The 13,660-nt window shown below is 35.0% G+C and overlaps 1 protein-coding gene across 6 annotated transcripts in view; it reads left to right on the top strand.

Annotated features, from left to right (window-relative positions):
• The window catches only part of NIPBL (NIPBL cohesin loading factor), a 146,917-nt gene that overhangs the window by 45,288 nt on the left and 87,969 nt on the right, over positions 1-13,660 (top strand). For all 6 annotated transcript variants that reach the window (XM_056513199.1, XM_056513204.1, XM_056513201.1 and 3 more), the window contains 2 exons: positions 9,962-10,105; positions 12,519-12,684. In XM_056513199.1, the coding sequence (XP_056369174.1) occupies positions 10,042-10,105; positions 12,519-12,684 (230 nt within the window). In that variant the 5' untranslated portion in view covers positions 9,962-10,041. The remainder of the gene's footprint in view (positions 1-9,961; positions 10,106-12,518; positions 12,685-13,660) is intronic.

Raw genomic sequence — 13,660 nt, 5'->3', positions numbered from 1 at the left:
TTCCATTTTAATTATTTGTCTTTGTGCTGTTCTCTGCATCAGCAGAAGCCAAATTTCATAATAGAATGGGAATCCCAGTTGTAGTTACTGCTTAGATTTATCTCAACTCATTTTTCCATCTACCTCCCTGGTCTCTATAACTGCGCAGCCATGTCTCCACATCCACCTGTCTGAGCAACTGAGTTGCAGCTCTATAACTCTGTGACTCAGCCTCATCCTTGGGAATTCTGTAAAACAGATGATGAAACATAGACCTAAAGGAACAGAACAAAACCACACTAGAGTACAAAGACATTAAATTTAAAAACATCTATTTTGGATGTGGGAAAAAGGTCTGCAAAAGACAACTTGCTTGGTTGGTAATCATGTTAGTTTCATGGCCTGTTCAGAAAGCTGTTTGGCCTTGTCTCTTCCAGCCTTGTATATTGTGGGATTGTTATGAAATGAGGAGGTAGCCATCACAGACGGGCCATGTTCTGTGTTCTTCAAAGAAGTCTGCAAATGAAGTTAAATTTTTTACACCATTCCTCAATTCTCAGCTCTTTGTGTCACAGTTTATGATCTGCTCTGCTCTTTAAAGTGAAAATAAAATCTACTAGATTGACAACATTTCAGTATTGAAATGTCATAGCTAATCTTCCGTTTTCTATGTTCTACACACCTTTGTTGTGATTGTTAAGTTTGTACCAGAAGTACTGATAGGAAATTTACAATGTGTAACTTAAAATTGTTCTTGTTTCTTGAAGAAAGAAACGTGAAGCTAGTTTCGCAGTTGTATTATTTGTGTTAAGCTGAACTATTTCAAAATGTATTGCTTTGTTTCAATAATTAGAAATAAAGACATTACTCAATCCTTGTCTACCATGACATTATTTAAGATTTTTAATGCAAGTTAACAGGAGGAATTAATTTAAAGTGGTTTAGTTGGGCTACATTAAACATTTGAGTTTATATTCCCTTTCAGAATTAGTAGCTTATATTCAGTTTGTTGTATTTTGCTGTAAAATTAAGTTGTATTGAGTGAGCTCTACTCAAGTATGAAGAAAATTTCCAAACTGGTTTCAGTTAGTTAAGTTTGTTAAAGAAGAAAATCAGAGGCATGTTTTAGGGAATTTTTATGAAAAGGAGGTTTTCTTCAAAGTATTGTACTTCACTGTACTTGTTTTATACCAATTGGGTCATGCCATTCCTATCCACATAAATAATTACCTTTTGTTTTCCTCTAAAATATGGCTTCTACAAGTATGTTTTTACTCTTGACAGCTATTCTGTGTTACTTTGTACTGCTGCAGTACCCGATGAAGATGAACTGAATATGTTTCAAGTGGACAGGCCACACGTTAAAAATCCCCAAGCTTTTTTTGTGCATGATCAACATAATTTCATCTAATTGTTCTTGACTGAATGTTTGTTTATGCTCTGACAGTAGTATGTTTGAAAACTTTGAAAGTCACAAATCTTAACCTTGATGGAAGCTGTGAGCTTGCTTTAGGCTGTGAGCAGCTTTGCGAACTACTTGGTGCAATTCCTGTGTAATTTTGGTTTGTAGAGTTGCAACATCTGTGGGCTACCAAGAGTAAGATGTGGAAAATGGTCAGTAAGGCAAAGTGACACTACTTCGGAGGAATTTTCTTTTTGGAAATACATCCCTCTTTTCAGTATAGTTTGTGAGCTTAAGAAATGTCTGTTGTGTTTTTGCTGCAACTGTAGGAGAACCAGCAGCAGCAGCAGAAGTTCAGAATTGCGTAGGGCACTTCTGTAGGTACCACTGTGAATCCATTCCCTGACCTACAAGGATCAAACACCAAAATAGTATTTTTCCTAGCTGTTGAGAAATTCCAGATTGTTACTGTCTAGGCCAAATTGCTCATGGTAAGCTGGTCTTCATTTGAACTTAGTTCATTAACAGTTACTCCAACACAATATATCTAGATGTTGCATGCACTGTGCTTCAGGGTTTTTTGATAACTTTTTTAATGTGTTTGATTTTTTTCCCCAGCTCTATTCTCTGTTTGTTTTCTGGGCCATGTCTTTGAGCTCATTGTGCTTCAGAAGTTTAGCTAACCAGAATGTGTGTGGAATTGGGAAAAAGGACTGTCTTGGCTGATTAGTGATACTATTTTACGGGCTTATTTATAACTTTGTTTATAATGTTAATAGGAAGTGTAACTAAATAGGATAGGAGGATAATTTTTAAAATGCTGTAAAGGAAAACTTTAGGGAATCTGGACACTAATTGTAGACACAAAGCCATGGAGCTCTACAGTTTTAGCATTGCTAGGTTGGATGGTGTGTGTTCAAAAGGCTTATGTAATTTTCAATTTTAAATCACAAACATTAACTAGAGTCAGCTATCAAATATATGAAGAATTTAATCTCTTGAAGTCTCTATACAGTTACTTCATATATCAGACACTAACACTGCAGTTAAGCACTCTTGTGAATGCTCTTGTGTTCAAACTTTTGAAGCAATATGTTTATGAAAGATTAGTAATCTTAATTAAAATTATAAATTCCATTGTTTATTTATGGGTTTGGTCTCTTAAATGTCAGCATACTTTCCTTTAGAGAGTATATCTGTCTGTATGTTGCATAAACAATGCATAATACCTTGTATAAAAGGAACTAAACAGAACAAATTTTCAGTACTGATGTCTATAAAATTACAAAAACAATTTCATTGCCATAGTTGTAAAAATGTGTACAGCAGGATAGTATAACCGAAACTCTCTGTATTTCTACACACAGGCACTAAAAACACTGATTAATTTAATAATTTTCTACCTATTGATCACTAGTCATTTCTTTACCTGTAAGTCCCTTAACCTAATAATTTTGGAAAGCATCAGTAAATTTCAGTTATCATTTACAAGGGCTGGAAGTGTCAAGACAGTTTAATTCGTGAAATATGGTTGTTGAATAGAGGAGATTCTTGTGTTCCCGTTGACAGAGAGGCTGCAGTGTGTGCCGTCTCTCTTCATCCAGCAGCTGAGTCGTGTGGGAGTGGATTTGATATGAGAGGGGGAAACTGGATATGTTACAGAGGGCTAATTGAGAGCCTCTGCATGGAGGAATTGCTTCATTGTATTGAGAGGATGGGGGGAAGAAATACAGCTATTCAGAAGAGAAGCTTCTTAACTCCCTGCAGTGCTATATAGCATCTCTCTTGTATATGGGAGACATTAAAATTGAAAAACAGGCAACAAGATGAATACTGGGACAAATGAAATAGCATGTCACTATTAATATATTAATTCCAACATGAAGGGGTAGTGATGTGTTTTTGAAATGCAATTCACTGAATCTTTTTATATAGAATTTTACATTGATGTTTATTATGGAATACTGAAGAAATGATATACTGATGCATTTGGTTTTTTTTGGTGTGTATGGAAGAAGTTTAGAGGGATTTTAATTAATTTTCAAAGTCAAAAAAGAGGCAAAAATTGTGTGTCATGAAGACTTGTGGAAAATCTTGCCTCAAGAGGTTAATTTCCTACCAGTTTTGTTTTGTAAAGGTTATGAAGAATCTGAGAGAGTTCAGGAGAGGAAAGGCAAGATTAAAAATTGGAAGAGACTACTATATTAAGTACATTTTGGTTCAGTGTTTAATCACTAGACTTTTAGTGTGGTTAAGTTCCAGACTAATAAAAGATCAAAAAGTCTTTAAAATACAAGTGAAAGTCAGTACACAACTGTGTTTGATAAAGGGCAGCACCCAACAGTTAACATGAGACATTCCAGAACGCTGAAAAAAGAGCAAGCTGCTACTTCCTCCCTAATACCTGTCACAACTATTTTATTAATGAAGATGGATATGGCAATCTAAAGTATTCTCCATTTGACAGACCTGACTTAAATTAACTCTTTGGTTTGCTTTTGCTCTTCTATACATCCCTTAGCTATTTTCTTCCAGTTAAGTGGACTGTATCTAATATCAGCACTGCATATGTGCCTGAGCAAGCACAAGGGCTGTGCTCACTCAAAAGAGCTTTATCTTCTTAATTGGAGTAGAAATTGTGTGTGGAATATGTACTGCAGATGAGAAATAGATGTATGAGCAACTGAAGTAGATTGGTGTTCTCCCTTTGTTTGTTTCTCAGTCGAGGTTAGAGTTGTGACTGCTCCACAAGGTTTGCACAGTCCCACTTCTCAAGCCTGTCCAGGTCCTTCTGGATGACACCCCTTCCCTCCAGAGTGGCACTGCATCACACGGCTCAGAGTTCTTGGCAAACTTGCCATGGGTGCACTCAGTCCCACTGTCCCACAGATCAGAGAAGCTGCATATTACCTACAGGTATTTGTTCTCTGCAAATGGCTGGGTCTGAATTTGGGTATGGTCTGATTGTGTCAACTCCCTTTCACTCTTCCCCCAGGAGGAGTTACTACAGGTGCAGAGTGTAACTGATGCTTACCGTGGTAGGAATACATGTGCTCCTGCATTAGGAGATGTGTTTCGCTGAATCCACAGACCAATCTCATTCTGTCTATGCTTCTACTGCTTGTACTTTGATTTCTCTTTTTGTGTACTGTGGTGTCATTGCACTGGTATCACATGGTCAGGAGAGACATCAGTGTCATTGTTTATCAAATTAGAGCAGCAGAGACCAAAGGAATGTGGTAGTAGTTACAGATGAAGAAGCCAGCTGCTTCAATTTTTTTTTTCCTTAAGATTGCTTTATACTGAAAAGCAACTTACAATTGTACAGGATAGTACTTTTTTGCTAAGGTTTTTTTTCTTACAGTGTTTGTGGTTTGTGATGATTTGAGCACCTACTATAGAAAAACACATTATGCTAATACTGGTTTAGAAGTTGTAGTAGGTAATCCTTATCTCAGATTTCTTCATTTTTCACTTGTTTTGTCAGCATCGCTGTTTCTGCTGCCTGATCACTTTATGAATGAAACATACATATTTCACTAGTGCGTGTGCACACACACACACACGCTCTCCCCTGCTTGCATTCCCCCTTTTCCTTACCTCCCCATATGCTGGAGCCACCTCTTTGGCTGTCAGCTTAAATAAATATACAGTAGTTTCATGTTTTCTTGTGTTACTATTTATTGTGAATGTGTATGCTTGCCCCATTCCAGACACTTAAATATTAGATTATGTTTTGTCAGCTGTATCTCCTTTAGTATGGTCTTTTTAAGTATTTTTGAAAGCATTTAGTTCCGGAAACTTATTGTCATTGTATAAAACTGTAGCTCTGCAATAGAAACCAGAAATCTGCCCTCTTGTGGATAAATCTGTATGATGTATGGCCTCAGTCACAGTATCTTACCTGAATGAGAACTAAAGGATATTAATTGATTTTCTTTGTGATTTTCATTCTTTAAGAAATTTTTAAGGATAGTTTACAGACTGATAGCATAAATTCATGTAGTAACAAACAAGAAAATAATTTTGTTGCAAAATATAGAAGCTTAAAACTATGAGACAAAGATTCACAAATTTGTGATTTCAGATATATTGATTTAAAAGCAAAGAAAATGTCCACTTGTCATATAAATTAGGAATTAGCTAATACACAGCTATTACATCGGTTTACTGGTTTAATTTGCTTATGCAGCTGAAGAAATCAAGATCATGGTGCTGTGGTTATATCTATATGATATTGCTCAACATACAGGAAACTGAAACTGCTTTTTAAAGCACTGTCTTGTTAAATAAAGATTTCATAATCCAAGCGAAATAAAACAAGACTATTTAAAGTACTCTACTCAACAGAATGCATTTTAAAAAGAAAAGCATAGATGTCTAATATCATAGCTTTTCTTTAAAATTTAATTTTAATCCACTTTTTTACTTCTTGGAAAATATCAGGTCATGTATATATAATACATTGTTTTAAATCTGAAGATATAATAATTTAAAGAATATCTGGAGAATGTGAAAGGAAACATTTAAATGTACATAGGAAACTGCCCAATTCTGAGGTTGTGCTCTGCTGTGATGGTGCTCTGTCTGTACTCTGCTACTGAAACTTTCTCTATTATTGCATAAACAGATTTTTTGATTTGTTTTTACTCTTCTCATAAATGCACGTGGCAAAGCTGGGGAAACCTGGTATTTTTGTTAGAGACAAGGCAGTTTCTCAACCAAGAGAAATGTTTCATAAATGCAGAGCTTGTACCTTTATGTGATAACCAGTGATCAGAATCCTCTCATCATTTAATTGATCATTAAATGCTGCAATATGTGAAAAAAATACAATTGCAATTTATTTTTATTTCTTATTTTGTGTTTACAGGGTAATTTTTGTTTGCTTGAGTTGTTAGGTTTTTTTTTCCTCTTATGCTTGTAGTTTCTCTTTGCTGGGTGTCAGTGTCTGTCCTTAAATTGTTCCCAACTTACTTTCATCCTCTCTTCCTCCCTTAATTTTGCCTTTACAGTAAAGGGCAATATAGATAATTTAAAAAAAAAAAAAATAAAAAAAAAAAAATAAAACAAAGAAAAGGATAACTTACAGAAATAACACTTTAAATTTGTACTTATTAATCATAGCCTAAAGTTTTTTAAATATTACTTTACTTGCTATGTTGACTTGGTTTTTCTGTATTAGTGTTAGTGTATATGATGATGATGATAATTTTTCATGTGTTATTCTTTAAATATGCTGCCATTTCACTGTTTTCCTTTCACTGAGGGGTTGTTTGTGTTGCTTCCTTTGCACACTGCAGTTCCTTCCTCCCTAAAATGTCTTTTATGGTATCCGTTCATTCTTGTGAAGAAACAAGAGCATAAATACCTATATACTGAATATACAAGACCACATACATATATATAGACTGGATTTCTTGTACTCTGTCTGAAGTGCTACACTACAGTCTAATACATTGGTTAAAAGCCTTCCAGTGCAGATCTTTAATTTCCTTCATTCAGCTAATATAACTAATAGCTTCATTTTTGTCAGTAAAGGGGTAAAATGTTACACTTATTGTTAATTACTGAACAAGCCTGGCAATGGAAAATTTTTAGATATTGAAAATTATTATTCTTCTTGACTAATAGTGAACTGCTGCAAGAGTACTGTTAACCCTTCTTACATTTGGGAATGGAGGTAAGAGAGAAAATCCCAACAAAGCTTGTCTGATAGTCAAGCTATTGTTCCATGCTCTGTGGATGTGTTGTATGGAACAACCTGTACTGTTTTGAGGTGTTAATCTTTATTCCCCTAACTGCTTGAGATTTTAAAACTTTAAATGAGTTAGTTTATTGATATTCTCAGTAGCATCAAATTTGAGTTGTAATTTCACTGGATCTCAGTCTGTGCTTCTGGAATTGAATCCCACCTTGTTTGCTGATTTTATTACAGATGCAATTTTGCCCTCAACACAACAGATGTAGTATTTGGACCCAGATACTGCTATGTGGCTTCTTCATATTGTGTTTGTTTTGTACACTAATCTCGTCACTTAATCCCGTCAGTCTGTCTCGTTTACTCTCATCTGTTTATTCATTTCATCATGCTTACAAAAACTTCGTAATGTCAGAGCTAGACTTCTTGAATTGCCGTGCTTAGCCCCCAGCTGGTGCAGACAGCCACATTCTGTCTTTGGAGTAGTGGTGTTGCTTATCTCTGCTCATGTAAGGCTCCAGAAATTGCCACCTATGATGGTGAAAAACTGTTCTAGTTTTCTTCTTGCTTGCATTTATGTGCTCATTTATTGTTGTGTTAGCATTGGCTTTCTTCCTTTGTAACCTTCTTTGACTGCCTTAGAGAGAGCAACCACATCCCCTCTTGACCTTTGTTTTGTTAATTAAACAAACAACCCCTTTTACTCTTCTCTTACAAAGGAAGTTTACTTTTCCCCTGCTCACTGCACTTGCTCCACTCTGAGGTCTGGACCTTGCCAGGTTCAGGTTTCTTATCATGTATCTGTGGAGAAGGTTTCTAATTTTAATTATCTGGTTTTGGAGAAGTTTTTCCTGTAAAATGTCTGTGTCATTTTCCTTATTGTTGCAGTAATACTTGAATTAGGAATGAACTTGAATTAGGAGTGACAGCTTCTGTGTTTAACAGCTTTCTCATGTGATGAAGTAAAAGTGAATAGACGACTTTCTTCTTCTATTTCACCATTTCTGTGCTACATAAAAATTACTGATACAGTCTAGTGATGTGACCTTTCCTTTGATGCAGTTTCAGTCAGGAGAAGTCATTACACATGACATTTTTATAGTAAATAAAATTTATGTCTGAAAAGTTTTCTTTAGTTTCTAGGCTTTCAATGAAAACTTGGATTTTAAAAGTGTTATCTCCTGTGGCTTTGTTGCTGCGGACTCATTATGGGACTCTTTTGGAGTATTTTCTTTGATTTTTAAAATTTCTTTTTAAGAATTTCTTATTTGTGGAACAAAGCAACTACTGAAATTCTGCATATGTTTGAATTCATTCAGGGTAAAAAATCCTTGGTTATCAAGTAGTACTCGAAACTCCTCTGAGGAAGGTTTTCTCCTGAATTAAAAAAAAACTCCAAAACACAGCAATCCACATAGAGTTTATGTCTGTAGTCTATAGCATTCTCCTTACTGACTAGATTTCTGTATCTGCATTGTACTATATTTTTAATTTTAAAGCAGTAATTTAGGTCAGAATGAGACTGTGGCAGGTGCAGCAAAGGAAGTCAACTCACTGTCAGTTTCGTTTAACCTCAGTGTTAGTATTTTTTTCAAAGGATGTGGAGATAGGGGAACTTTGAGAAGGTAATTTCACTGGCTGATGAAAACTTTGAGCACGAAAAGACAACATTTGTTTTCTTTGTCTTGGAGTTTATGTGCATTTATAAGCAGTGGTGCTTTACATGTTGCTATATGTTGCCATGTTGGTATGGCATAAGAAAGAATGTGACTAAGAAACATTACTAAGGAAATCTTAAGGATCTCTTGATTTGTATGCATTTATATATAATCCTTAAAAACTACAAGGATCTCGTGGTTTGTATGTATTTTATATGTAATTCTCAAAAATGCAGGCAAGTGCAAGTAAATCATGTTTTCAGCATTTCCATAAATAAGAGAAATACTTACGTAAGAATGCCTTACTATTTCCTAAACTGTCAACACAGAGGCCTGTCTACAACAGGTAACCACATAACAAATTCCTTTAATGTATTCAGAAAAATCATGTCAATTTCACTGTATACTAGGAGATTGTACTGTGTGACATTTGTAAATTTTTGATGGTTTGGAACTGCAGTTTTTGGGGTTTTTTAGCAGTGCTGACTTCCTTACCTTTAGGATCTTTATAATTAGTGAAATCCAAGTGAACTAATTCCTTTTTCTATAATTGAATATAAAATGTGCTGTTTTACAGGAAATAGATGAGCTAGCTCAGTGGTGGCAAAACTTTGGTTTTTTTTCCCCAGGAGGAGTAAATAGAATTTCTGATAGTCGTTTGACCAGAATTATATATTGAAGAGATATTGTCAAATCAAGTTTGAAATAGCTACTACTTTTATAATGTACTTAGATTTCATATTTGTCAATATGTTTGCTCCTTTATTTTTTAATCTATAAATTACTCCTTTTAGTTTTGCTGGTCTCTTTATGAAAATTCCTCTTTCTGCAAAACTGGGAAGTGAATGTTGCAGCTAATTATTTAAAATTATTTAAAATGGTTGTGCATTAAATGCTATCACACTTCAGCATGAACTAACAGAAATTTTTTTGAGTGAGTATTCTATAACCTGACCAAACTTCTTTTTAAAAATTGCCTTAACTTGCATCTTTTTTTGATGAAGGGGCTTCTTCTGAGACCAGAAGGAAACTTGCCTTTTAGTTGGCTAATGCCACCTGTTACTTAAAATCTACACTGTTCTACCCGCTCTTTTAAAAATTTACTTAGTATGCAGCTAAAGTTACTAAATGTCTGTTTCATTTATGTTAATAAATGTAAAATTTTTAAAAAGTGAACGGAGAGATTTTACTTGGTTTTTATTCTTTTTGTTTTGTGTTTAGTGCTTGGGAGATGGGAAGTAATGATAGCTGGCACCTGGACTGAAATATCTGTGTAGACACTACTCTCCCAGAACTTCAGGATGAATGGGGATATGCCTCATGTTCCCATCACTACTCTTGCAGGGATTGCTAGTCTTACAGACCGTAAGTACTTTTCTTTTTCTTGTCTTTAGTATGCAGTTTTCTACCTCTTTGGTAAATACCTCTATTTTCAAAATTATAAAAGTATTTTTATTTTAACTGTTCTTTACAGTTAAATCTGCTTAAAGTCAGACTTGCTGTTAAATATGTTAGCCTTGTTATTGCTTCAATTGTCAAAGTCAATCCAAAAAACCCATGCATATTTAAGCATAAAGTGAAATGCATGTTAAAAAAACCCTTAAGGAAACCTGAAACAAAATATTGGAATTCATAATTTGTTTGCAGTATCATTTAGTAAGTAACATGTCTGGGTACCACACAAATAAAGAAAAACATATAAATGATAAAGTACTTCTAAAACATGCATCCTGTCATCTTCACTGAAAAGATACAGGATTAGACTGATGTGCAGCTAATCAAGAGAGTTGTAGAATATACTGAATATACTGGAAAATTAGTTCATTAATTTTGAACTAGTTAATAGGTGCAGAAAATGAGTGCTAGAATGAAAATAAGCAGCTGAACCTGAGTCTTTTTTCTTTGCTGTTCGGCCTGCAAAAGGAGCATGTGAAGTGTGTGTGCTTACTTGACGTACATCGGGAAGACAAAATGCAAGGAAAGAAAAATAACTCTTTACATACAAGCTGATATAGACACAAGACCAAATCATTATATTATAATAAAATAATCTCTAGTGAAAACTAAGAGGAGAATTATTATTATATAGGGAGGTCCTAGAACAACCATTGCAGTAGGAGCAGCTGGGACAAAGATGTGTCTTGTTTCTATAAAGTGTAAGAAAGATTTTGTAGCTCAGTTGTCTTTCTGAGGATAATTGGACTCAGTGGCCGTAGGTGCTTCTTCTAAGCAGTTCTGTTGTTAGACTGTTGAAAATTGGAGGCTTTCCAAGAAACACTGGAAGTATTTATCCACCAATTGAATTTAATTACTCACAGTAAAAAAGGCAGATGTACAAGGAAAAACCACTTAATGTCCTTCTGGTATATTCTGAATTATTGAAGTGGAAGATGCAGGTTATGTATTTAAAGATGTACCGATGTATGACCACATATGTCTAATATCAGACCATCAGGATGCAGATAGTATGTTTCTGGCCATGGGCAGTTTTCCAGAGTTAAGAGTTTGCAGGGAAGGTTACTTAATTGGTGGAAGTCAGCAATCAAGACTCTGGTGTAAGTGTTCTTTTAAATACTGAACTGTAATGGACAAGACCAGTTGCCCTGAAAGCATGGATGATATGGTGCCTGAAGGCAGTAGAGTAGGCTTGCTAAATTTATACTACTTTAATCAGTATAGTTTGTTGATTTTGCTAAATTTTCCAAGTCTCAGGCACATTCAAGGTAATCTGATGCAAGTAAAAATGCTAGCGATTTTAATATATTACACACTTTTATTTCTAACTACAGCAATGATATACATTACAAGGGGTAGGAATGCTGGAATCACCCCACTTTTAAAATTTCTAAATATGAAAGAACAAAAAATACATTTCACTTAGATTGGGTTTTTTTCTGAAGTTGCTTCTAATGGTCAGTTAAAACTTTGATCTCGGGGATGTGATCAGCCTGGTAACTTGCAGTTAGAGTCAGGTTGTTTTCCTGAACCAGCTGTGGTTCAGGCCTCTGAACCTTTACTCTATATCTAGCCCTTTGACCTCTCCTGGCTTACCTGCCTCTGGTCTGTGTAGCTCTACAATTCTCTGGTCAAGCTTTCTTATATGTACACTTCCTTGCTATGTCTGAAGACCTAAGAATGCCCTATGAAATGTGCTGAAAATCTGATTGAAACAGTGTTTTCATTAAATCTTTTCATGAGATTTGTAAGTTTTTTTGGCTGAATTGACATTTCAATGAACATATCAGCCAACAATACTAGGCCTGTCTTGAGAAGATGGTTTACATAGAAATAAATACAAGAAGAGAAGAACAAACTGAGAATTTAATTAGCGTTGGATTGTTTCGGTTTTTTGGTGGGTTGGGTTTTTTTTTGGTTTTTCTTCAAAGGCTTTATAAAGTAATAACACTGATTAAATATTAAGATCAGAATAGATGACTGAAATCCTCATTGTCCTTACAGTACTGCATGAAGCTACAAAAAATTTGCATTTCCTTTTTTTATCCATGCTTTTGGCTCCAGGAGAAAGATGCCATAACATAATAAAGAGCCTAATATTCTGGAATGTTTAGAGAGTCCAGTGTGAGTATGTGAGTGGGGATCTGTGTGTTTCTTAATGTGAATTCAGGGATGAAAAAAAATTGCAGAAGTGTTCACTGTGTGTTAAATCTAGTTTTCAGGTTTTCTTTCTTAATCTCATGAGAGAGTAAGGGGGTATCCACATTTGTATGTTTGTTTCTCATTAAATGATCCTTAAGTTCTTCCTGTTTTCTAATAACAGTTTTGAACCAGTTGCCTCTTCCATCACCTTTACCTGCTACCACAACAAAAAGCCTGCTTTTCAATGGACGGATAGCTGAAGAGGTGAACTGCCTTCTGGCTTGCAGGGATGAAAATCTGGTTTCACAGCTTGTCCACAGTCTCAATCAGGTGTCAACAGATCACATGTATGTATTTTGAACTTCTACGTCAGATCACCATCCCTACTCCTTGAAATCAAAATTAACTGGATTGAGAAGCATATGTAAGAATATGAAAATTTAGAGTATGCAGGTTTTCCTTAGGCTTGCTTAGCAAGTGGCTGCAATATAAGGGTCAAATGTTTCAAGTCAGACAACAATAATTGTCAATCAAAAATTGTCCATCAGTTACCCTTACGCGTAACTGTGGGGGTTATTTTACGGATCTGACACTTACTCCATTCTTGATAGTGCAGTCTTTGTGGTGTTGATTATGCAATACTAATTTGCCTTCAATAACAGTCACTAATGCACCTAGACAAATTACCCAAAAGAAAATTTTTGACACCTGTGTCAATTCTGATTAGGTACTGAACTTAAGTAGTTTAACAGTTGAGTCATCAAGTGTGCTAATGTATTCTCTTTTTGTTATTTGTTTTTTTATTTCTCCCTGGTGTCCTTTGAATTGTTTTATGTTGACAACCCTGTTGTTTCCTTACTTGTTTTGTTCAAATGGAAGTAGCTTTAAAAAGTCCTCAAAGCATACAAGAAGTGAGAGCACAAATGAATTTATAGAAAATCCTTTGCGTGTCTTTATAGTTCAGAGGGAATCCTGTGATCTCAAAGATATGCCAATTTCCCCTTTTCAAAATGAAAAGATTTTTGAAGCATTGGGTTGAAACCTGAATGTCATACATTCATACATATGTTATTTTCACTCCTACAGTTATGTGCTCTTGATGTTATGCCAAAGCGTTCTTTTATAGAGAAGATTGTGATACAAAAATGGGCCTAAGAAACTTCTTATGATAGTCTTAAGCTGACAGACATATATATATGTAAAAGTGTAACAACAGAAAATGACTGTGAGGACTTGTAGGAAGCGTTTCTTCTGCCATTCCGTAAGGAAGAGGATGAAAAAAAATAGAGGCAGGAAGCAGTGCTTTGCAGACTTGATTTTTCC

Source organism: Oenanthe melanoleuca, chromosome Z, assembly GCF_029582105.1.
Source record: "Oenanthe melanoleuca isolate GR-GAL-2019-014 chromosome Z, OMel1.0, whole genome shotgun sequence".
NCBI lineage: Eukaryota > Metazoa > Chordata > Aves > Passeriformes > Muscicapidae > Oenanthe > Oenanthe melanoleuca.
The sequence above is the reverse complement of the archived record's forward strand: the minus strand, read 5'-3'. Positions and strand labels throughout refer to the sequence as shown.